This window comes from Acomys minous (assembly GCF_964271855.1).
Source record: "Acomys minous genome assembly, chromosome: 10".
In the NCBI taxonomy this organism is placed as follows: Eukaryota; Metazoa; Chordata; class Mammalia; order Rodentia; family Muridae; genus Acomys; species Acomys minous.
The window spans coordinates 64,276,334-64,300,354 of NC_140491.1; the positions used below are offsets into that span (position 1 = coordinate 64,276,334).

Genomic DNA, 24,021 nt, shown 5'->3' on the forward strand with positions numbered 1-24,021 from the left:
CACCGACGAGTCACAAAGATCATGTTAGGGCATAAAATGTTTAACATGATTTTTGCTGATCACTAGTTAAAATAGCTGTTCATAAGGAGCTGGTTTGGATACATCCTTTCTTGAAATAAATGCAAGGCACTTTTCAAAGACACCCATACACGATTTGGATAATCTGTCATTGGAATTCGAACCCCCCCCCCCCCCCCCCCCCCGAGCATTCTTTGCATTACTCTGTTAAAAACACCACATATGTTGTATACAACAAACATCTGGCAATAAAGCTAATCACATTGTAGTGACATATTCTTCTGGAGAGTTGGGCACTAAAAAAGAAGAGATTTTTGAACTGGGGAATTTTCCTCAAATGAGGAGCCAGCCTGTAGAATGTATTTATCAGTTCATAAAAAGAACTGCAGTTGTTTCTTGCTGTGGTACAATCTTTTAAGTGTTTGGTAGAATTTTGTGAGATTATCTTATGGATTTATGCATGTGTACACAACAAACAATATTTTAAATCTAGGGTTTTTAACTTACGTAAACTTACACAAAGTATTGGCTTAAATTCTTTTTCTTTCTTTTTCCTTTCTTTTCTTTTTTCTTTTTGCAATAGGGTTTCACTGTTTAACCCTGGCTGTCCTGGAACTTGCCCTGTAGACCAGGCTGGCCTCAAATACCTGCCTCTGCCACCTGTGTGCCACCACCACTTGGCCTTAAGGTCTTTTTCTTTAATTTCTTTTTTCTTCAGTGTTTTGGGTTTTGTTTCCTTGTTACTTTTAGAATTCTGAGCATTTCTGTGATTTCTTCCTTTTTCTTGATTAGATTAGTTGGTGGTTTATATATTTTATAATCCTTATAAAGTAGAAACTAATTTTTTGTTTGTTTGTTTGTCTTTTGGTTTTTCAAGACAGCGTTTCTCTGTGTAGTCTTGGGCTGTCCTAGACTCACTTTATAGACCAGGCTGGCCTTGAACTCATAGCATTCTGCTTACCTCTGCCTCCCTAGTGCTGGGATTAAAGGCATGTGCCACCATGCCCTACCTGGAAACAAATATTTTAGTTTGTTATTTATACTATGATTTATTGTAAAAAAAAATCATTAGTTTTTATTTTGTCTTTATTATTTTTCCTCTTTTTGTCTTATTTTGTAGTTGTTCCTTTCCTAAATTCTTAAATGACATAATTTTGATGTATTTTACTTCAATCATGTATTTGTAGAGTCCTTCCAAAGTCTCTACATGAGAATCACTAATGACTACTTTAATTTTTTCACTTTTGTTTCTTCTTTTTTTCCATGTCCTGGTTGTGATATTCAGTGCCACAATTTCTCAGGCTCACAATTCTCCTACTTTAGCCTACCAGTGCTGGGACCGTAGATCTGTGCTGCTCTGTTTTAGTTTTCTTTTTCATAGTTTCCTTGTCTGGTTTGGGTATCAAAGTAAGAATGGATCCGTAAAATGTTTTGGGTCTAATGGAACTGTTCCCTCTGCTATTTTTCAGAGTAAATTATGTTGAGCTTGGCACTAGTTTTTCTTTAAGTATTTTGTAGAAATTGCCAAACAAGCATTTCTTGTGTCTGAGGCTTTTAAATTAGTACCTGCAGAATTATGTTATCAGATACGTTTTGGATGACTTTCTATTTTTTAGGGCATTTCCATTTCATCATGTGTGTGTACAGTTAGCCACAGTTAGCCCCTGGCTACACTTGGATGCTTTCAGGCCCTCAACGCATCCCTTCCGCTGGGATGTACTGTTCTCTCTCATTTGTCTCAGTCCTGCTATATTTGTTAAATTTATTGGACTTTTTGAAAAGGTCGGGTTGTTTCATTGTTTTGTTTTTCTGTTTTCATGATTTTTATTTTAAAATTGATCTGTGTGTTTGTGTGTACACGCACATACAGAGGGTGGAGAAGAACAGCTCTGTGGGGGGTAGTTTATTCTTTCTACTTTCACCTGGGTTCTAGGAATTGAATTCAGATCATCAGACCTGGCCAGCAAGTACCTTGACCCGCTAAAACACCTTGCTGGCCCTACTTTTATGTTTTTTAATTTTCCTGTGGTAGGAATGTATATATTATTGAGTCCAGTTTCCTGCTTTTCTTTAAAGAATTATGTTAATGAATGCTTTTGCCTGTGTGTATGTATGCACACTGTGTGCATGCCTAGTGCCATGAGAGAAGAGAGCGTCAGATCCCTCAAGTTACAGACGGTTGTAGCTTCCATGTGGGTGCTGGGAACTGAACGTGGGTCCCCTGCATGAGTAGTGAGGCGTAGTGAGGCTTTACAGCCCTGAGCCGTCTGTCCGACCACTTTCTTTTCTAATACAAACATTTAGTGCTGGAAGTTTCTCTCTTTGCACTGCCTGTGTTTCTGCCGTAGGTTTTTCATGGATGCAGTTTTTAACTTTTGTTATGTTTTACTTCAACAGCTCCTTAGGGATTTATTCTTTGGCTCATGGATTATTGAGGTGATGTGGGGATAGTTTCCAAGTGTTTGCAGCTTTCCCTTTGTCTTTCTGTTGTCCACTCCAACTTTTATTACTTTGTGGTCAGTAACCACATTCTGTGTTACTTTCCTTTTAAGTTTTGAGGTTTTTGAGGTTTTGTTCCACGGCCCAGGATATGAGTCATGATAGACATTTGATGGGTGTTGGAAAAGGACATGTGCTCTACTGTTTCTGGGTGGAACGTTGTGTAAGGGCCAGTTTTATCCTGTTGGTTGGCCTTTCTGTGTGGGTGTTATTTTGCGTCTAGATCTGTCAGTTGCTGAGAAAAGGATGTTCAACTCTCTAAATATAACGTTGGATCTAATGTACCGTTCCTTTCAAACTCTCAGTTGTTACTTTCACATTTGTGAATTGCTGTTAGGTACGGACACGTTTATGATTTGTCCTTTTGGTGAAACAGCCTTTTTACCACTGTGTTATGCCTTTCTCTGAACCCTTGGTTTGAAGTTTATCTTACCTTGGCTAACACAGTTCACTATTTTTTAAATTAATATTTGCACAGTAGATCTTTTTACCTTTCATTTTCAAGCTAGTTGTACAGTTGTATTTGAAGTGCGTTTCTCACAGACAGCATATGATTGGGTCATGGTTTAACGCACTGCAAATTCTTTTATTTGACATTATTATAGCATTTACATTTAATGTAATTGTTGGCAAGATTTGAGCTGAAGTTTGTTCTCCTAATTTTTGTTTTCTGTTTGCTCTCTCTTGCTTCTTATTTCTCTAGTTCATTTTTCCTGCCTTTCTTGGAGGTTATTTGGATGTATTTATAAGTCCAATTCGATTTATCTATAGTATTCTCCAGTGTGTCTATTGTATATAATTGTTTTAGGTATTTTATTATATAACTTAGCCCAGTCTACTCATTCTGTCAGTTTGAGTACAATATAAGATTTCTCTCCATATGCCTCTTTTTTTTTTCATAATATAGTATTCTTAAAAATTTTCCCCTGTATAAGTTTAGATCTCAAAAGAGTGTGTTTGAATTTTTATTTCAGCTATTAAACATAACCCAGAAGACCGGAGAGAAGGAAACTGTATTTTATTTATTCATTTTTCTCTTATTATTCTTTCTTCCTTTTTGGTATTCTGTATTCTTTCATAAATTGTCTTGGTGTGGAAGGCTTTCTCTAGCTACTCTTTTGGGATAGATCTTCAGGTGACAGATTCTCTTTAATTTCCTTCATCCAAGAATGTCTTGGTGTTCCCTTCATTCCTGAAGGATATTTTTATTGGGTCTAGAATTCTGGGTTGACAGTTCTTTTTTTTTCAGCACTTGAAAAAAACGTGTGCCTCTTCTGAATCCATGGTTTCTGATGAGAAATCTACTGTCACTCGAATTGTTTTCTTCCTATAGGTAAGATGTTGTTTCTCTCTCGATGCTTTCAAGGTTTTTTTGTTTTGTTTTGTTTTTGGATTTTTTTTTTTAATATTTCAGAAGTTTGGGTACAATGTATTTTGATATGGACTTCTTCAAATTTATTCTGTTTGGGTTTGCTCAACTTCTTTAATCTTTGGCAAAATTTGGGAATACTTCATCTTTTACGTCTTTGAGTCCTTTCTTAGTTCTGCGGTTTCCCTTTTTTCATTCTTAGACTCTGGTGGTATAAATGATTAATCTTTTGTTGTACTCCTAAAGGCTCTTGAGCTCTGTTGATTGTTTTTTCAGTATATTTTCTCTCTGCTGATCAGATTGGGTAGTTTCCATTTTCCTATCTTCTAGTTCATGGATTTTTTCCCCTTGTCCTCCATTCTGTAGTTGAGCCCACCTGTCTGTTAAGTTTTTAATTTTAGTTACTATGTTTTTCAATTCTAAAGTCCTTGCTTAGTTCTTCAGATCTCCTATTTCTCTGCCAAGATTTTCCTATGTTTTGTTTGTTTTGTTTTGTTTTGTTTTTTTTCCATCTGTCAAACATTTCTAAGGATGCTATTTTAAAGTCTTTGTCAGATAGGTTTAACATCTGTTTTCTTGGTGCTTACTGATTGTTTTTCTTGTTGAAGTTGATATCCTGGTTCTTGATGTGATAAGTAACTTTTTAAAAGTGAAACTACTTTGGAATTATATACCGTGAGCCTCTGGGTCTGCTGTAACATACAAGGAGGAGAATGGATAACTGCCTTGTTAGTGCCAGGCAAGGTGGGAAAACAGATTCTGACTTGGCTGCCGTGGGCATCAATGGAAGAGACCGTCTCATCATTGCCGGCCTAGGGTGTGTGTCCTAGGTCCCCAGCAGCTCTCCCCTGCTTCCATGTGACTGCGCTACCCATGAACTTGTAGACAGCCTGACCACATGATGTCTCCCCCTTCCATTGAGACTTACAGGAAAGAACCCCAACTCTGCCTCAGGAGGCTGGAGTCTCCTCAGAGCCCCACCTTGCTGCTGTCCGTGTGTCCATGACATTAATAATGTTTAAATGAATCTTACTCAGAATGCCAGTCTGCCTCAGTTGCTCAAAACCAAGACTGTTCACTTCTGTATCCTAGATCATAGGGTTTTTTTTTTTAAATCTCCTATACGTGAGAGTAGATTATAATATTACTTTTCTATCTTAATCTCCTGTATGTCGGCTAGGCATGGCTTCATTCCCTTTCCTTATTGACCTTAACGCCTATGGAGGGTACAAACAGGGAGAAACACAAGTGTAAAAGGCCGGCACGTCTATGTGAAGTGGTCTCTTGCTCTGTCCAGCAGGTTTATTTTATATTTTTAACAAGCGTTCCACCACTGACCTACATCTCTACAGTTCTTTTTACCTTTTGTTTTGAGATCGGGTCCAAGGTCTTGCTGAGTGGTCGAGGCTGGTACTGAACTTACTGTGTAGTCCTGGCCATTCTCGAATTTGGAATTTTCCTTTTTCAGTCTCCTGACAGCCATGCTTTCAGGCCAGCAGGAGTCCTGTCTGTTCTGATGTCCTTCCCTCCTTCTGTCCTCCTCCTCCTGAGCCCTTTTCTCTAAAGTCCACTCTTCACATCGTTATCAGCGGCAGCTGTGGTCTTTTCCACCTCTTTGTTCTGTGCTTGCTAATTGCTGCTCTTATTGGTTCCTTCCTTCCTTCCTTCCTTCCTTCCTTCCTTCCTTTCTTTCTTTCTTTCTTCCTTCTGGTTTTTTTTGAGGCAGGGTTTCACTGTGTAGTCCCATAGTCCCAGCTGTCCTGGACTTGCTCTGTAGACCAAGCTGGCCTCGAACTCACAGAGATCTGCCTGCCTCTGTCTCCCCAAGTGCTGGGATTAAAGGTGTGCTCCATCAAGCCTGGTTGCATCATTTCCTTTTTCTAGCTTCTTTTTCTTATCTGTATTGCAGTGTTCTTTCTCCTGTGTGTTAGTTTCTTTGATGCTCTCAGCCCGTGACATTTGGGCTGTTTAAAGCTTTATGCATGTTAAGCTTTAGATCGCACTCTTAAGGGTTACTTTGTGCGTGAGTTTTTGAAGCTTGTTTTTGTTTTTAAGTCTTTCCAAGTTTTTTGTTTTGTTTGTTTCTTATCTAATTGATCAGTATGCTTTGAATTTCCATATAACTGAGCTTTTTCTCAGGAGTCTTCAACTTGTGGCAGTTGCTCAAGACATTAATGAAGTTGGCCCAACAAAACATTGTAAACTTTACTTAGGCCAGTGTGAGGCTTTCTTGGGGTGAGGGGAACCCGCTGCACGGTTCTTGACTGTGAACTCTGTAGGTGAGTGTGTTGCAGCATCAAAGGGTCAGGTAGCCCTGACTGGCTCTACGTGGTATTTTTCATCTGTCTTCTGTTGATTTCATTATTCCTTCCTAGTTAGTTTTCGTTACTTCTTTATTCCATATTTGTTCGTTTGTTTTGCGTCTTCCCTCCTTCTGCTTGAAGAACACGTCTCCTTTTTTAAAAAAATTTTTTAATGAAGTTCGACAGTGGTGAGTTCTCTGGTAACCTGTGTCCTGGCGTTGTTGTGGAAGTGGTTTTCCTTTGTGTGGAATCACAGCCGCTGGCTCCTCTCTCTCCCGCTGGCGCTGTTGTCCCGTTGTTCTCTCCCTCCTGCTCTGCGCAGAAGCCGGTTGTTAATTCAAATTATTGTTCCTTTGTACAGCTCTGTCATCTGCCCGTGGTTGCTAAAATAAGACCCTTTTTATTTTGGAAAATTGGGATCTATGAGAAGCAGAGACAGGCGTAATGAGCCCCGCGTTCTGCTCCTCACCCCTTAGACTGCCCTCACGAGCCAGTCTCCTCCTTATTCCTCACGCCAGTGGGCATCCCAATTAGGGGTTTAAAATAACCATAGTAGCTTCATCGTACTGAATGCTGATACTAAGTCCTTTATCTTGCCCATCATAAATTCCAAGTTCAAATCATAAAATTGTCTCAGAAATAACTTTTTATGGCTGCTTTGAGTTATTATCCAGACGAGGTTCGTTCATTTGACTTTTTTTTTTTGTGTGTGTGTGTGTGTGAGCATGTCTGACTGCCCACTCTGGTCAGCATCTGTCCTTGTTTATCCTGGTTGTTTGTCTGCTGGGTAGAACTCCCGTATGTGAGAGCCGGTTGAGTGCATCAGGTGCCGGCAAGCACTGTTCTCTACCTGCGCTGCGCTGACTGAAATTGCGTTGTGGCAACTACGTTGTGTTTTAGGAGTTTACCAGCCTCCTTGGCTCCTCCCAGTAGATGTCTTTGCCATTTTTGTGAGAATCAGAGGATGCCTTTAGCAACGGGTACCTGTGTGTCTGGAGCCTTGGTTAGTAAGATAGGCTCTGTTGACAGTAACTTGGCCCCAGGGGGTTGCATCACACTTGCTGTCTCCAGGTGATGTAAGGATGGGATGGTGGTTTAAGATGAACCGTTGCTCGTGACTTACCAGATGTGTGGTTTCAGTAAGGCCACAGGTTTCCATGATTACTTCTGTATTTAGCACCGCCATCTTTATGTGAAGAAGAGCATTGCTTTTGAAATACTTGGTTACCTTGAAATATATTCTGTGTTTGTATTAAGAAAGGACAATACTTATTTTTGTCCATTTATTTATGAATTTTCAAAGTAACAAATCGGTATCATAGCAACTAAGCCAAATATATTATTACTTTGAAATTTTGGATTTTAATGTGTTTGATGTATTTTTATTTTTTATTTATTTTTATTTTTGAAATTACTGTTTCTGTTGCTGCTTCAAGTTTTCCCATTTTGGCCCAGGGAGTCCCTTTAGGTTGGTTGTTTGTCCTTCTCACAGACTGTAGACAATTTTACAGAGTCCTTGTTCTCCTTTCTAGCATATTCCAAGGACCATTTTGTATGGCTCTTCTGGAAGATTGTGTATTGGACACTGCCATTATGTCCTAGTTCCCCTCTCCCTCCTGCGGGAGAGCCTGGCCTTCAGGGAGCCCCTTAAGCTCCTTAAGGCTGCTGAGAACCGTGAGAATGTGTGGAGGCTCAGTTCCCTAGGGTAGCCCTGTGGCCACAGGTCAGGATGGCCTTTATGGTTACGTGAGAGCCCAGCTTTCCTAGACTCTTCTGAAATTTTACCCCTGCTTGGTCTCTCGACAGCCCATTTTCATTTCCTTCTGGTTGCTTCCGTGCATCTGACTGGCTTGCTGCGTGCTCCTCTGGAGCCTGACGCGGATGCCATGGCAAATCATGGCCTGCAGTCATTGCTATTGAGTTAGCCCATCTTGGTCTCTTCCTTGGCTCATTTCGTGGTGTTTGGGTGAAACCCACGGCCTCACTCATGTTAGGCAAACTCTTTGCCTCTCGGTTGTACCCTAAACCTGCTGCTGGGTTTTTTCATAGCTTTTAGGCTTTAGTGTTTTGTTGTTGTTTGCTTTTGTTTTGTATTTTGAGAAACATGTCACAGGAGTGCCACATTTATAATTCAAATATATTTTAGGATGTGTGTCTGTTGTCTTTCTTTTCTTTATCCTGAAAAATGTTTTACTTTGTTTATTCTCCCCCCCCCAATGGTGTTTGTTTGTTTGAATTACGTGTATGTGTGCACCTCAGTGCCAGTGTCCTCGGAGTCCAGAAGAGGACGTTATATATTCCTGGACTAGAGTTACAGGCAATTGTGAGCCATCTGTTGTGGGTGCTAGGAGCCTAAGCTGGGTCCTATTATTGAGAATGCCAAGCTCAAGAATAGTGGTATTCAGCCTGACAGTGGTGGCGCATGCCTTTAATCCCAGCAGCTGGGAAGCAGAGGCAGGTGGATCTCTGTGAGGAAGAGGCCAGCCTAGTCTATAAAGAGAATTCCACACAGCCAAAGTTACACAGAAAGACCCTGTCTCGGAAAACTAAAACAAACAAAAAGCTGGGAAAAATAGTCTTCTCCAAGGAAAAGCACAGCAATTGATTATCCAACACCAAATGGTCATCCCTGAAAACAAAATACAAGTGACATGATAGAGTGAGCAGGTTAGAATATGGATGTATATACTCATACATATGTGCTATTGTAGCAATTAATGAAAAAAGAGGCAATATACTTGAAAGAGGGCAATGAAGGGTCTTATGGAAGGCTGAAGTGATATAATCATAATCTCCAAAATAAAAGAAAAAAGTTAAAAATTCTCTTTGCTAATCATTTGTTTCCTTATAAAAAATACAGGGAGTTTCAATCTATTGACCCTGTTAAGCCACAAAATTGCAAATAAATGCTCTTGTTGTTCTCACTAGAAGTGTTTGTTTGGGCACAGTTTGTGAACACAAGTTCATGTATGCACACACACAGACACACACACACACACACACACACACACACACACTCACACACACACTTTTTGAGGTAGAATCTCACCAGTCTGGTCTCTAATTCTCCCTGCAGTGTGGCTGTGGTCCAGCTAAGATGGTAAGAGCTTGCCTAACATGCATAAGCCTACCCAAGCCTTCCGAGTTCTGTGATCACAGACACACGCCACCACGCCCAGCCAATGGCTCAGTTTTATTGATGGAATCTTTAAAATCCATGTCTTAGTTGCCAAATGTGAAATTTTTACCTTTCTCTTTTTTGATTGTTGCTACGATTTCAAATTTGCTTGTGCTGTGATTAGGATATTGACCTGTGATGATTTCCCTTGAGACTTGTTGATAATTCGTTCTCCTAAAGCTAAGGTTGTGGTATATCTTAAGCTATGCTTTTGTGAGTATTTTAGCCTCAGACAGTGGTGTGTGCTGTGTTTTTGTCACCTTCCTTGTCATTGCTGGTCAGTGTTTTAGTCCTTTTTCAGAGTCCCTAAAATTAGAAATTAGCATAATCTATAAAGACAATGTTTATTTAGACTTTTCAGCTTATTGTCATTTTAGTTTTCTTGCTGTGACATGATTTATGTGTTTCTGAAAAAGTAGCAAGCTCATTGAGAAGGGCGCCATAGGACTGCAAGCAGAGCATGAGGGAAACAAGGGTGGTCTCCACAGAGCTCAGCAGATTCTTTCTCCATAGCGCTTGCACCCAGCCTGGAGACCAGTTAGTCTTTCACAGTCTGTAGGCTACAGTGCTGGGAGGGCATTTGCTGCCCTGGGAGCCTGGTGTCTTCTGCACCCAGGGACACCCAGAGATGCTTACATCTGCACCCAGGGGCGGTCCGGGTACCAGCAGAGATGCTTACATCTGCATCCAGGGACCCTGGTCCGGTACCAACAGAGATGCTTACATCCTCACACAGGGACACTGGTCCGGGTACCAGCAGAGATGCTTACATCCTCACCCAGGGACACTGGTCCAGGTACCAGCAGAGATGCTTACATCTGCACCCAGGGACACTGGTCCGGGTACCAGCAGAGATGCTTACATGTGCCTTTGTTCTTTTCTTTGCATTCTTTCCAGGACTCAGGCACCATTGTCTTCAAACCAAAACACTCCAGTCTTTTTGTTCTTGTCTCCACGAAACAGGTGCTTTCTGCTTGGCTCTTGTTCCTGAGTATGACATGGGAAATGGTCTCAGGGTGCATATGGGTGGATATGTGGGATTCTTGATTCTTCCTCCCAAGGAAATTTGCTCCTGCGTTCCTTCTGTCACCCATCTCAGCGTCTTCGGACAGGCTACACCTGTGTTTTTTTAACTGTCACAGAGACTAGAGATGGCACTGAACCAGTTCAGAGTTTTATTGCTTGGAACATTTGAAAAGATTAACTTTTTATTTTTCACATTTTATATTTGTCATCTAAAAATATTCTAAATTTGAAGTCAGTAGTGGTGCCAGTTGATAACCTGTCACTTCTGCCTTTTGCATTGTGGTGGCCTTGCTTCCTTGTGTGTTGTTGGCATTTTCTTCCTTCCTTCCTTCCTTCCTTTCTTTCTTTCTTTCTTTCTTTCTTTTTCTCCCTTCCCTTGCTTACCTGGCAGTGTGAGATCATTACCCAGTACAGAAGGCTGACTGCTCATCTTTCCACGGTCAGCCCTAACAGTGCCATGCCAGATGGATAGGAAAATGGGCTTAAATTATTTTAAACTTCCGTAGAGCTTTCTGTGGTCCAAAGGTGGTAGGTTTTGTAGGGACGTCTTACATGGCGTCTCTTCAGCAGCACAGTCTTGCTCAGGGTAACCACTTCTGGACTGTGGCTTGATAGAGGAGGCCGTTTCTGTTCCATCTTTCAATGACTGACAGGCTTGGAGATCCCAGTCCGCACTGGTGGTCACTTTCCCACACAGCGATTCCTTGGACCAGTCTAGATTGAGCTGGAGGAAAGAAAAGACATGCCAGCAGTGGCCGGCGCACAGGTCTGAGCCCAGTGGCTGGCACACAGGTCTGAGCCCTGGTCTTCCTCCTGCCCTGCTCTGTTATTAAGATGTCTCGTGCAGGCTGGTGATGGCACACATATGTTGGCTCTGTTTATTAACAATTAAACTTTGTTATACAACCCAACTAGCTTACACAAGAAGGAAAAAAAAGGTTAAAGGGACAGAAGAGTGAACCTTCCGGTATCTGTTCCACGGGACGGGTCTTTAGGTGTCTCTCTGTCCCACGAGCTGGTCCGGTCCAGTAGCTCTCTCCTCGCGCTCTCTCCGCCTCTGCCTGTTGTTTTGTCTTCCCCCCACCTCCCAGTCACATGCAAAGGGCGGTCTCCTTCTCCCTTCCAGGGTCAATTAGGAAAACAATGGGGTTCCCAGGTAGGCTTCCTGAATTCCAAGCCCAAGAAGGCTCCAAACAGTCTGTCACAAGGTATTCATGGTGTGCCCCAAGGGTAAAGCCCGCCAAGATTGCTTCCACCTGTGAAAGCTTAATCTTTCCCACACACATACTTTAATCCTGGCACTCACGAGGCAGAGGAGATCTCTGTGAGCTCCTGGCCAGCCTGATCTACAGAGGGGAGTTCCAGGACAGCCAGAGCTACACAGAGAAACCCTGTCTTGAAAAGAGAAAAAGAAAAAAGACGTCTTATTTTAGATAGCCTGTTTTCAGCAGTGGATCTGTGTCGCCTGTGGTAGCTTTCATCCTGACCCCTTCTCTTGTGCGTCCTCCAGAGCCTCATGGGCCCTCTCTCCTTGTTCTCTTTTAAATTCATGGCGTCTTCAATTTTTCACTAATTGTTATTGTGCATGTATGTGCATGTGTATATGGATATAATTTTCCTATGGCAAATCTTCCTCAGTAATAGTTTCATCCAGGCACTGGTGTCTTTATTTCATTTCTTTTGTATAATTTAGTCCCTCAACCCCAAATTATCCCTTTTCCTAGTTTACTTGTTCTTTGCTTCTCTTTGTTTATTGGGGGTGGTGGGGGGCGGAGTTCAAAAGGCACCGCTTTAAAATAATATTTCTTGCTTTAAAAGTAGTGTTGCTTGCCATGGGAACCTTTCCTAAATGTTAAAAGTGAGAATAGTGTCGTTGCCAGAAAGCTGCTCACATCAGCCTCCGTGGGCCTTGTCACACTGTGCGGCGGCTCTGCCGTGACTGGGCTCCCCAAGTCATGGTGTTCAGGGCTCCCCTCTGTTAGCCTATGATTTCATGTACCTCTTGTGTCCCATAAACTCCTAGGTGTTTCCAGTGTCCTTCCTGGGAGGATTGAGTGTTTTGTATATTAGTTGTGGTTGCATGTGTCACAATTTTTTACTATTAAAGAACTTAAAAGATTTTCTCTGCCTCCAGAGATAATATCTTATGAATTAATAGAATGTTGAGGGGGAGGGGGTTGGTAAGTATTACCAGTTATTTTCTCAGAAGACTGTGGAACTTACATCTTCAGCAGGGCCATTTGATGGTGTTTACTTTAAAAATGTTTGCTTTGAAGTACGTGCAGGTGGGAGATGCAGCCCCGAGCCTACTGCGTCACTCTAGCTGCTCGCTGCCCAGTGATCCAGGAGAAGCCGCGTTCTTTAGTCTCCACAGTGGGCTTTGGCATGAGCGACTCCATTTTTGTTGCTCCGTAGTCTTCAGTTTTATGTATTCTTTAAAGGGAGTAAAGAGACTTTGGCAGCGAAATGTGGTTCAAAACACTGCACTGTCTTCTTTGATGTGCCTGAGGCGTTAGTAGCCCTGTTATACACAGGAGTTGAAATAACGCATCCCTACAGGTAAAAACAAAGAAGTGAGAGAAATATACAGCTTACGTAAAAAGGACGTCACTCGTGGCTCTTATAACCTGGGGAGCTGAGTTTGTGGGCACAGTGATGAGGCTGCAGAGAGAGAAGAGGCAGGAACATGGGAGAGGCAGTGATGAGCAGGAGACGTGGAGGATGGGGTTCAGGAAGTACCATGGGTTTATGGGTTCCAGGACGCCCCTTCTTTACCCCGTCTTGCTGCCCAGAGATCTACCAGGCAGAGGGAAGGACTCGTGAAGCTCTGGAGGCCTCGGTGTCTATATCAAGGGAGTGGTCCCACCACGGTGGCTCTCACGGCTCAGTGTAGGAGGCAAGCAGGGTCTGCTAGGATTTCTGTGTCCGATCATCGTCTGTCTCTAGGTCTGGCAGTGGTGTTGTCCCCACTGCCTTGAGCATGTTCTGCTCACTAGAGCTGTGTTCTTAGCCCACATCCTTCCTTGGCTGGGAATATGGTAGTCTGCCTCACTTGTCTGAGGTGTGGGGCTGGGAAAGACTCATGTGGTACGGTATTATGTGTGTACATGCCCTGATTTTAAGGCCCTGTGTCCTTGTAGGTGGTAACACGGACCTGGAAGGCCAAGCAGAGGGCAAGAAGGAGGCAGAGGCCGATGACGTGCTGCGAAGAGGCCCCCGGCCCATTGTTCCGTACAGCTCCATGTTCTGCCTCAGCCCCACCAACCTGTGAGTCTCTTCAGTGCTCACGGCCTGGGTTTGTCCTGCCTGTGTCTTCACCATTAGTGTCTGAGCAGACTAATATACAGGTTATGCGCCTCGTAAAGACTAATTCTATGCATTTATTGACTGTCTTAGCAATCCTGTGAGACACATTTGTCACCTGAGTTTGTAGACGAAGACCCAGAAGCACCAAGTTTTGTGCCCTCTGTAGACACACAGCCGGTACTCTTGGTGGTGGCAGCGGCTGGCTCAGGTGCCAGCAGTTGCTTCCAGAGCCTGGGCATCAGTCTCCTCCTCCACTGTTGCCTTCACTGCTGCACACAGGACCCTTTTTATGTGACACGCATAGCTTACTACATTTCCCCTCCCACTGTTGCCACTGCATGCTCCTGCCCGTGTCAGTGTTATTTAGCATCCACACATCACTTCGGTACTACATGATTTCAAACAACATTCACACGCAACCTGCACTGTATGTGCTGACATGCAGCGATGGCTGAGGCAGGAGAAGCGCGTGGTCTGGTGGGCGAGGCAGACAAGCTGGCCGCTTAGCGGGATGTAAGATGGCAGCCAGTGATGAGCACTAGAAACGAGTGGAGGTGGGGATGCAGCCTCTGGTACTGTTCAAATCAGTGGAAGGATGGGGCCAGGGCCTCAGGGGGAAGACTGGGTAGAAGGGAGAGGTTAACGCCCTACGCAGGCCAGCTGGCCCGAGGGGGCCGGGTGGGTAGCAATGTGAGAAGATTGACTGTGCTGGTCTGGTACCCTTTGCCCTCAGTTTCCCAAGAGTCTCCACACAAGGATTTCCTCTTTCTTTTCCCACCCTTGACTTTGTCTTTCAGCACCTATTTACCGGGAGCTCACCCTGCTAGGCTAGAGGTTAGGTGTTACAGTATTTTGTATCCATTTGGCCTACAAAACAAATAACTGACACAGAGAAACTAAAACGTACTTCGCCAGGCAGAGTCTGAACTGATTATAATCTACTTGTAAACTGAACAAACTACTCAAAATTTTATACATATATTACAAACACTTGCCACTATGACCCCTGGGCTGGTCCGCGTCCAGTTCCCACCGTCCTCCTCCAACCATTCAAAAACATCCCCTCTCTCTCCAAGCGTCAAACTTCTCCTCCTCTCTCCTCCCGGAAGTCCCGCCTTCCACTTCCTGTCCTTCTGCCCAGCTGACTGGCTAAACAGCGCTTTATTGATGGTTGATACATTGACTTAGCATTCCTCCACAGTTAGGAATAAGTGGTCACAGAGACATACCTTGTCCCTGCGCCTTCCTTGGTGTGACTGTGTGGTGAGGCAGACAGCTAAGTGTTAATCACAGGAGAGAGATGTAGGGGCGAGAGGTTCTGGAGGTCTGGAGCGGGCAGGAGAAGGCGCGATGTCTCAGTTGAAACGTGAAGGATGAGTGAGTTAGGATGAGGTGGAGAGGCCACGTCTGGTGCTCCAGAAGTAACAGGCAAGCTAGGTAGAAGAACAGAGGTGATGCTCCCACTCGGAGGACTGAGCGCAGTGGGGCCCTGGCTGAGCACAGCTCGGTGCTTCCCGTCGAGGAAGACTGATTCGGAGATGGACACGGAAGGCGTCTTGAGTGAGATCTGACTTTGGTAGTGAGAGCAGGAGGCGCCGAAGGGAAGGGCTGGGGAAATTTTCAGATGCGGAATATGATGGTGACTTAGAAATGGATGGAAGGGAGCGGCCAGAGACATGCGAGTTCTGTTTGCTGACAAGAGCCAGGGCAGTCCGTGAGACCGGAAGGGCTCTTGGGAGTCTGGCTGAGCCCTGGGCGTCTTAATTAGCTGCCAGACGGTGCAGAAGGAGGACGCCTGGGGGCACCTCACGGCCAGGTGAGCTGGGAGCACAGTGGAACAGTGGGAACGTAGCCACAGGCTAGACAGCTGAGTTAGAAGGGGGCGGACATACTGCAGCCTGGGACCCGGGAAGAGCAGCTCTGTGGGATCAGCAAAGGCTTGCAGAGGAAGGCCAGAGAAGTAGGTGTGTGGTGGCTGGGAATTTGCAAGCTTTCAACAGTAGACATCCCTGGGGGTGTGGAGTTGGGGAGGTGTCCGGAGGGGTTGGTGGCAGAGGTAGGCTTGTGAGGCCTGTTGAGACACTGGTGACAATAGGAGAGATGTCTGTTCCACTTGCTGGCTCTATGGCTGTTCTTTCTTGTCTGCCTCTTGGCTTCAGCCCTCTGACTTGGCCACGTGGCCGCTTCAGTATGCGGCAGCTGAAAGCCTCTGAAACCGCTCAGTGGTGAGTGCTCACTGGAGTGGAGCCTCGCGTAACCGGGGACTTGGCTTTCTCGTTTGATGCACAGTAATTTGTGAGCCAAACTAAGGTCCCGCTCAACGGATGTGGGAGGAAGTACGTGGTGGTTTGTTCACGTGGAGCCCAGGTTGCTGAGACACAAACTAGCCCCCCATCACAGCCCCAGACACTCTAGGGCAAGAGCGGCCTGCGTTCTGCCAGGCGGGTGGCTGAAGCAGTTTCCTCATGCTTTTCATGATGAGTGCAGGGCTGGATGGCTGCTCTCGTCTGCTCGGGGGCTGCAGACAGTGTACAACCAAGAGGCCTTGACCGGTAGTTTGCTGGACCCTGGCCTGGAATGCCCTTGTGGAGACTCAGTCACCCGGCTGCCGACTATTTCTTTTACCACAGAAATAAGTGACAAAGCTCCATTCTGATGCTGACTCTGTGCTTTCCCGTGATAACCAATGAGCTTGTCTTGTGGGAGACGTTGACACACTCAGGTGCTGGCCTGTGGTGACTCGAGCTTTGTCCTCACAGGCTCCGTCGCTTCTGCCATTACATCGTGACCATGCGGTACTTTGAGATGGTAATTCTCGTGGTCATTGCCTTGAGCAGCATTGCCCTGGCTGCCGAGGATCCCGTGCGGACCGATTCATCCCGGAACAACGTGAGTGTCATAACTACTGGCCTACTGCTAGGGACAGGGGTGCCACTGGGGGCGTCCCCAGGGTCCACAGCATGGGTGGCACTGTATTCTGCTTTCCATCAGACATCCTTCTTTCCTCTCGGGTGTGAGAACCAAAGGTCTGGAAAAGCCTATCTCTGTTAGCAGGGCGAGCAGCAATGGATCTTTCACATAGTGTCACCCCGACACCATGGCCAGCTGATTCTGCTCAAAGCCCCGGGGGAGGAGGCCACCATGAGCCAATGCTGTATGCTTGGCTCTAGAGTCGGGCCTGCCTAAACTAATCCCACTTTCGGTTCTAGGCTTTAAAGTACATGGATTACATCTTTACAGGAGTCTTCACCTTTGAAATGGTCATAAAGGTGAGATGGGCGACTCCTGCAGCTCCCGTGGAAGCATGTAATGTGTGCACAGGCATGTGCTCAGTCAGCAGACGTGCATGTGTGCATGGGCTGTGTGTGCATGAAGTATTTTGATGGCTAAAAGCCTTCCCGGCCACAAAGGGTGCCCGGGGTCATGTTGTCCCATGGGGTGCTGCTGGAGTGCTTGGTCCAGCTGTACTTTCCTCCCAAGCATGGGGACTTTGGCTTTATTTATGTGCATGCACATGTGTGTGTGTGTGTGCGTGCGCGCGCATGCGTGAGTAAGTACGTACTCAGCTTCCCCTCCAAGGCTGCCTCATAGCCACAAAGAAGGAGCCGTATGAGAAGACCCAGAATAAAGGCCCCTTAGGGAGAGATGGCTGGAGCAGTGTTAGATGCTAAAGATCACAATTCCATAGGAGCTGGGGGTTTGCTGATAGGCTGAGAGCCGCCATGTCATTGTCACTTCTACTTTCTTTGCAAGGTGCCCTTTGTCCGTGTTGGGCATACACCGATGTGCATTAGGTGCAGTGAGCCACACGTGCACACGTCAGTGCAGCCGAAGGCCACCCGTGGACCTCTCTGCTTGCCGTCAGCTCAGAGAGACCGTCCACAGAACACTTACGTGATAGCTAACATAACACTTCTGCTGCTCATATACGTGTGTCTGTGAGGAAGGGCCACCATGCTCACTTGGCAGATGAGGATGTTGAGGATAAAAAACTGTGGTATTTGCCAAAACCTGCTGTAGCAGAAATGGCAGAGTCAGAGCATGGAGGTCCGAGCGCCTTGTCCGTCTCTCCTGAGCTGAGCGTTCAGGCCAGGGCCATGTGAGTTCTCTAAGAGAACGTGTCTGTTGCTAGAGAGATAGGGAGCCTCTTACCAAGCAGGGATTCCACCAGGGTTACACCTAGGCAGGACTCAGGCTGCAGGGACATTGAGGCCAAGGCTCTGCTGAGGCCACTTAGGGAGTATGACCTGTGACACCCTCCCTGAGACAGTGTGTGGAGTGTGTCTGAGATGCACTGAGGTCACAGTGTGCTCAGAATGTAGTGTGGCCTGAGCAGTGAGCCTTGTGCTGTGTAGACACTCAGAGCCATGTCCCCCTGGCTGGGGCCTGCCTCAGCCTCGCTTTTCCTTATGTACTATATAATCTAATGTTAGCTTATCTCCTTAAGATGATAGACTTGGGACTGCTGCTGCACCCTGGAGCCTACTTCCGGGACCTGTGGAATATTCTGGACTTCATTGTTGTCAGTGGAGCCCTGGTGGCATTTGCTTTCTCGTAAGTAAACCTTAAGTATGCTGGGTCCAGTGGGCGTGGTCAGAACTGCGGAGGGGTGTGAGGGTGAGGAAAGAGAAAGAACCAGCTCATGTCTAGTCGGAAGCTCTGACTGTGCAAGCAGGGCCTGTCCTTTCTTCTTGGGGCTGGCACGTGGGGTTGACGACTGAGGCCTTCTGTTCCTGACACTCCCTGTGGTCTGGGAGCTGGCTGGACAACCTCTGGATTTGGGGTGCCAGTCTGCTTGCCTGCTCTGAGGTGAGCACCAGATTGAGGGATTGTGTGGTTTTGCCCCTTCTGGTACAAATCATTGTTTTTCGGGGTGCCAGACCATGCTCTCCAGTTCCAGTCTTGGTGGCCCTTAGCTTGGTGATAGTTGGGACTAGACCCTCGATGGGGAGTCGAGATTGGGCTAGGCATAGGGGGTGGCTGGTTTGGGGATGAACTTTACAGACTAGAAGGACCCCATGGGGAGAGTCTGCATTTCTCTGGCCTTGGGTGGGCCCCTGGAGGCTCGCGTTCTGCCTCCCACAACACTGACGCTGTTTTCTCTGTCTCTTCTTGCTGGACTCTGGTAGAAGCTTCATGGGGTAATGCCTCCCCTTCCCTTCGTGTTGCCTGATGTCATGGCACGCCTCTGGCCCATCCATCATGGCCTCAACTCCTGCTCACCCACTTCCACCCGTTCAGGCTGCATGCTACCTCCCAGGGGCCATTCCTGCCCCATTCAGGCCACCATTCCTGCCATGCATCGGGGGACTGGTTAGGGGCTGGGCTGGGCTGGGCGTGGTCAGCCCTTGCTAGGGAGGCCCTCAGTGAGCGAGGCATCTGAGTAAGTCTTAGAAGCTGGAACAGCAGCCTAGGGAGCAGCGAGGGGTCTGGGTAGGAGCAGTCGGTCCTGACTGCAGTCTATGATGAAGTGCTTTCCCAAGTGGCTGCTCTCTGGGGATAGATGCAGCTTTCTCTTTTTTCTTCCCTCAGTACAGCCCCCTTGCCAGTGCCTCCCAGTGTGTCCTCTGAGTGTCTTAATGGATCCTCTGTTTCGGACAAAGGAAATGAAAATGTTTCTAGAATTTCAGCAAGGGCCCTGGAGGACTCCAGGCAGAGTGTCAGAGAGGCTGCAGGATGGCAGTCCAGTGGGCAGTTCTTCTCGGAAGTCTCCCTGTTCCTCTGCCACCCACCCTGGCTGCTCTGTGTCCTCATACTGCAAAGGGAGATGGGTAAAGGTGGATATTGGAGGTGTTGAGGGAAAAAGAGGCAGGTTTTGTTTTTAGTTTTGTTTTATAACCAAGCCGGCCCCAAATAACCTTGTACCATATTTAGGCTATATTAAGGACAGTTCGTTCTGATTCTGAGGTGTGTGTGGGGGCTGTACCTCTTCTTTCCTGTGAAGAAGACCTGGCCTACACAGCTGCTTTCTATCAACCCTGGACTTTTGCTGGAGCCTAAGGGAAGCCATTTGGGGCAGACTCAGCCATACTTGCTCAGGGCTCTCAGTGGGAAGTGATGTCTGAGCTGGCGAGGACAGGGCTCTCCCCAGGCTTGCAGGCCTGGCCCGTGACCTCTAATTCTTGCCATCCGCACCCTCCAGCAGACAGAGACAGCACTTGTGTCTGCCCTGGTTTCCAGGAGGGCTCTTGCTCTCGTCTTCCAATCCTAGACTTGTGAGCTTGCTGCTGGTCCCTGGAGTTTTGCCTCTCTGTCTCCTGCACCTGAGTTTCCGAGCCTGCTACTTTCTCAATCATCCTGGTGTCTGGCTACTTCCCTGGGTCTGTCTTCCTTCTTCCTGCTCCCTCCCTTGTTCCCCTCCCTGACTCCTCCCCTTTTCCATCTCCTTCCCCTCTGACCCCTCTCCTCTTTCTCTCCCCTCCTCTCTGTCTGTCCCTCTCTGCCATTGCTTCTGTATTTGTATGTCTCTTTCTTACTGTGGCCTTTTTGGCCACTAGAGGTGGGTGTTCTGCAGCTGATGACAGTCAGGTGGCCTGTAGGGCAGAAGCCAGTAAATTCCCCACAGCGGCAAGCAGGTCGGTGACTTGTCTAGTGCACGGTAGAGCTCTAGTGTAATAGACAGTCACAGGCCTCTACTCCGCTGGTTTGGAGGGTTCTCTCAGGACCCCTGGGCAGGTAGGAGTGGTCATTACAGACAAGTGCATAGGCTCTTTCCACTTGAGGAATCAGCTTTCCCTGCTCACTGGCTGTGTTGCTCTGGCTTGGTACTGGCCCTAGCTCAGCCCCGTCCTCAGGCAGCCATGGGAAGCCGTCCCTCACTCAGTCCTCTACCTGGAGGCTGAGATGCACAGGGCCTTATTAGACAGACCCGGTGGGCCGGCTAGGAGATAGACTCAAGCCAGCACCCGCCTGCCAGCATCAGCCACTTCTCCCTTCTAGAGGATCCAAAGGGAAAGACATCAATACCATCAAGTCTCTGAGAGTCCTGCGCGTCCTGAGGCCCCTCAAGACCATCAAGCGGCTGCCCAAGCTCAAGGTTGGAGTCTGGAGTTGGGGTTGAAGGGGTGTGCACTGGTGTGTGGGTGGGTGCGTGTGTCTTCACAAACGGCTCACCTGTAAGAGGGGACAAATCCTGCTTAACTCAAAGGCCCTTCTCCAAGGAGGTCTGTTCCCAGCAGACGACCCCCTCTCCCTTAGCTTCCGGCACCAGCTGGGACACCATGGCGGGACAGGGGACAACAGAGGACAAAGGGTGCAGGGGCAGATGCCAGGACTCGGGGATTCCAGAAGGTAGCTGCTGGGCTCAGGAAGAGAGGGTGGGTTCTGCTGAGTTTCCAGATGAAGGAAGTGCAGTGTAAACCTAATCTAATAATTAGTGAGCCCGGGTCAAGAACAAAATACTTTCTGTGCTTTTACTCCGTTAGTTTTTCAAAACATAGGCAGTAGATTTTCAATAGCTTGGACATTTAAACCTCAGGGGCACTAGCAAAGTGTAAGTTAAAGGAGAAGTTGGGTTAGTCCTTGCGTGTGAAGTAGTGCGTGAGGAAGTGAACTGGGAAGGCGTCGGGGAGTCTCTGGGCCAAGCAAAACTTAGACTTGAGGCAGCAGAAAAAATGCATAGCATGGCCGGGCCTGTGGCTTCCTTGGCCCAGGCGGCAGGCGGCAGCATTTGGAGCGGGGCAGTTGCTGTGGTCTTCAGGGGAGCCTGTGAGGTAGATCAGCTGTGGGACCAGGGGGAGGACCCTGAGTCACATCCCGGAACACATTCCCAGAGTCCTCAGGGACAGTCCCTTGGCTACAGCTCTGGCCTCCCCCCATATCAGTGCTATTGCTGGTCCAGAACAAAGCAGGGACACTGCATGAGGCCCATAGTTTCCTTTGTGCTGGCCTGGTCCTTTCTGGCTCCTCCCAATGAGCTGCCTCCAGCCTACTGCAAGGCCAGTTTTCTTGCGCACCCAGCCACTGGTAAAATCCAGGATGACACTCCCGTCCTGCGTCCTGCAAGAAAGACAGCAGTTAAGGTGGCTTGAGGTCTTAGCTCAGAGGGCCGTGAGTGCTCCTGGGATGCCTCTGGGACCCTGGAGCTCGGTGCTCCTGAGGCTCTGAGCCTGTGACTGTCCTGTGCCCTTCATGTCCTTTCCTAGCTCCCGTCTCCTTCAGCTCCCTCAGTGGCCTAGCTGCACTCCACCATGGCCTCTCTCTCCCATGGGCCTTCACTCCTCTCGCGTGCCTCTGCTCTCCCCTCCTCCAGGCTGTGTTCGACTGTGTGGTGAACTCCCTGAAGAACGTCCTCAACATCCTGATTGTCTACATGCTGTTCATGTTCATCTTCGCCGTCATCGCGGTGCAGCTCTTCAAAGGGAAGTTCTTCTACTGCACGGACGAGTCCAAGGAGCTGGAGAGGGACTGCAGGTAAACTGAGGCTTAACTCACGGGAACGTCAGCAAGAGCGTGAGAGCCTTGGCGCCTTTCATGGCTCGCTGTCACTTCTGGGGTGTGGGGAGGGCTCTACGCTTTGGTCATTGCAGATAATGCCGCCATCAGCCTTTTTGTATGTGTCGTTGTTTTGTCTATGTTGTTGTGTGTTTTAATTTCTCGTGGATGTATATGTAGAGGCAGAACTCGCGGGAAACATGGTAACCGCTTTTCTATTTGAAGAGATGCCGGGTGGTATTCAAAGTGGCTGAGCTAGTCTGTATTTCTACTAAGAGTTGTACTTTTTCTACGTCCTTACCAATACTTGCTGTTTTCGTTGCTTTTATTTATTTTAGTTTCTTGTGTTTGCTTGTGTGTGCGTGTAAGGTGTTGGCAGTGCTTACACAGCACAGTGTGTGCGGTCACAGGGCACAACCACCGTTTAGGTCCCTGGGATTGAACTGATGTGGTAAGGTGATGCAGCAAGACCCGTTAGGTATCCACTGAGCCTCCTCAGCTGCCCTGCTTGCTTTTATTTAGTTACATTTATCCTAATATCCTAAAGTGATGCTTCAATGTGCTTTGGGTTTGTTTGTTTTTTTTTTTCTGATAATTGATGATATTGAGCGTTTTTCATCTAATAGTTGGTCTTTTGTATGGCTTCATTGAAAGAAATGTCTATTCACATATTTGATCCATTTTAAAATTAGGTTGTCTTTTTTTGTGTCTTTTTTCCCCCCACATTTTCCATGTTCTAAATACAAATTTTCTGATTGATCAAAGATCAACAATGATTTCTCTGATTATTTGGATCATCTTTTCAGTTTTTTTTTCTCTCTTTCTCTTGAGACAAGATCTGAGATAGAACTCCTCCCTTTCCTGCCTTGGATTTCTGAATGCTGGAATTGAAAGCACCAGCCACCACACCAAGAGAACTCTTACTTTTAAAAACTGGCTTGTATTTATTTTGGGATGGTGGCGCATGCCAACATGTCTGTGTGGGGTCAGAGGACGGCCTGAGGAGTCTGTTCTCTTTTCATCACGTGCGTCTCAGGGGTTGAGCCACCTCACCAGCCCTCTCTTACGTTTTTATGGTGTTTTTTAAGACACAAAAGTTTATAATTTTGCTGAAGTGCATTTTACCTTCTTTCTCCATCTGTTGTTGTTCATGACTTTGGTATCTAGCTAGGAATCCATTCCCAAACCCAAGGTCAAAAAGACTTGCCATGCAATTCCTTCAAAGAATTTTAGAGATTTGATACCTACATTTACATATTGGATCCAGTATTTTTTTTTCACTTTTAATAAAACTTTATTATAAAAAAAACCCGGTACAATGAAACCAACTAGTTCCAAAGTCTGTACCTCTCGATGATAAATTTTTAGGTTGTCAAGAGTGGTCCAATTTTATAAATACATACAGGTGGTGAATAGGTAGTGGGCTGGCATCTTAGAATGGCTGGACATGCATTTATCTTGCCACAGTCATTGAGGAACCTTCTCTTTCCACATGGGATGATCTTGGTTGGTTTTTGTAGCCATTTGCCTGCAGATCCCTGGGTATGTGAACTGCCGGCCTTTAACTGCCTTTGTTGACTGCTTCCTCTTCCCAGGGGTCAGTATTTGGATTATGAGAAGGAGGAAGTGGAAGCACAGCCAAGGCAATGGAAGAAGTATGACTTCCACTATGACAACGTGCTCTGGGCCCTGTTGACACTGTTCACGGTGTCCACCGGAGAGGGATGGCCCATGTGAGTGCCGAACTGAGGACTGTAGCTAGTTAGGCCAAGTGGGTAGACTGAGGCACAGTCTGCTTTGGTTTCCCTACTTCCAACCCCATAATGAGGTCGGGTGTGGTGTAGATAAGAGCCCTGCCCCTCTAGGGCCCAACCGACCTTCATCCCTAA

The 24,021-nt window shown here is 46.6% G+C and overlaps 1 protein-coding gene across 8 annotated transcripts in view; it reads left to right on the top strand.

The window, feature by feature from the left end:
- The window catches only part of CACNA1B (calcium voltage-gated channel subunit alpha1 B), a 181,045-nt gene that overhangs the window by 103,079 nt on the left and 53,945 nt on the right, over positions 1–24,021 (top strand). For all 8 annotated transcript variants that reach the window (XR_014782550.1, XR_014782551.1, XM_084798800.1 and 5 more), the window contains 7 exons: positions 13,534–13,660; positions 16,459–16,588; positions 16,909–16,968; positions 18,147–18,253; positions 20,639–20,735; positions 21,951–22,111; positions 23,728–23,865. Coding sequence is in view for 6 of the 8 variants with exons in the window: in XM_084798800.1 (XP_084654926.1) it covers positions 13,534–13,660; positions 16,459–16,588; positions 16,909–16,968; positions 18,147–18,253; positions 20,639–20,735; positions 21,951–22,111; positions 23,728–23,865 (820 nt within the window). In the remaining 2 variants the exon portion in view is untranslated. The remainder of the gene's footprint in view (positions 1–13,533; positions 13,661–16,458; positions 16,589–16,908; positions 16,969–18,146; positions 18,254–20,638; positions 20,736–21,950; positions 22,112–23,727; positions 23,866–24,021) is intronic.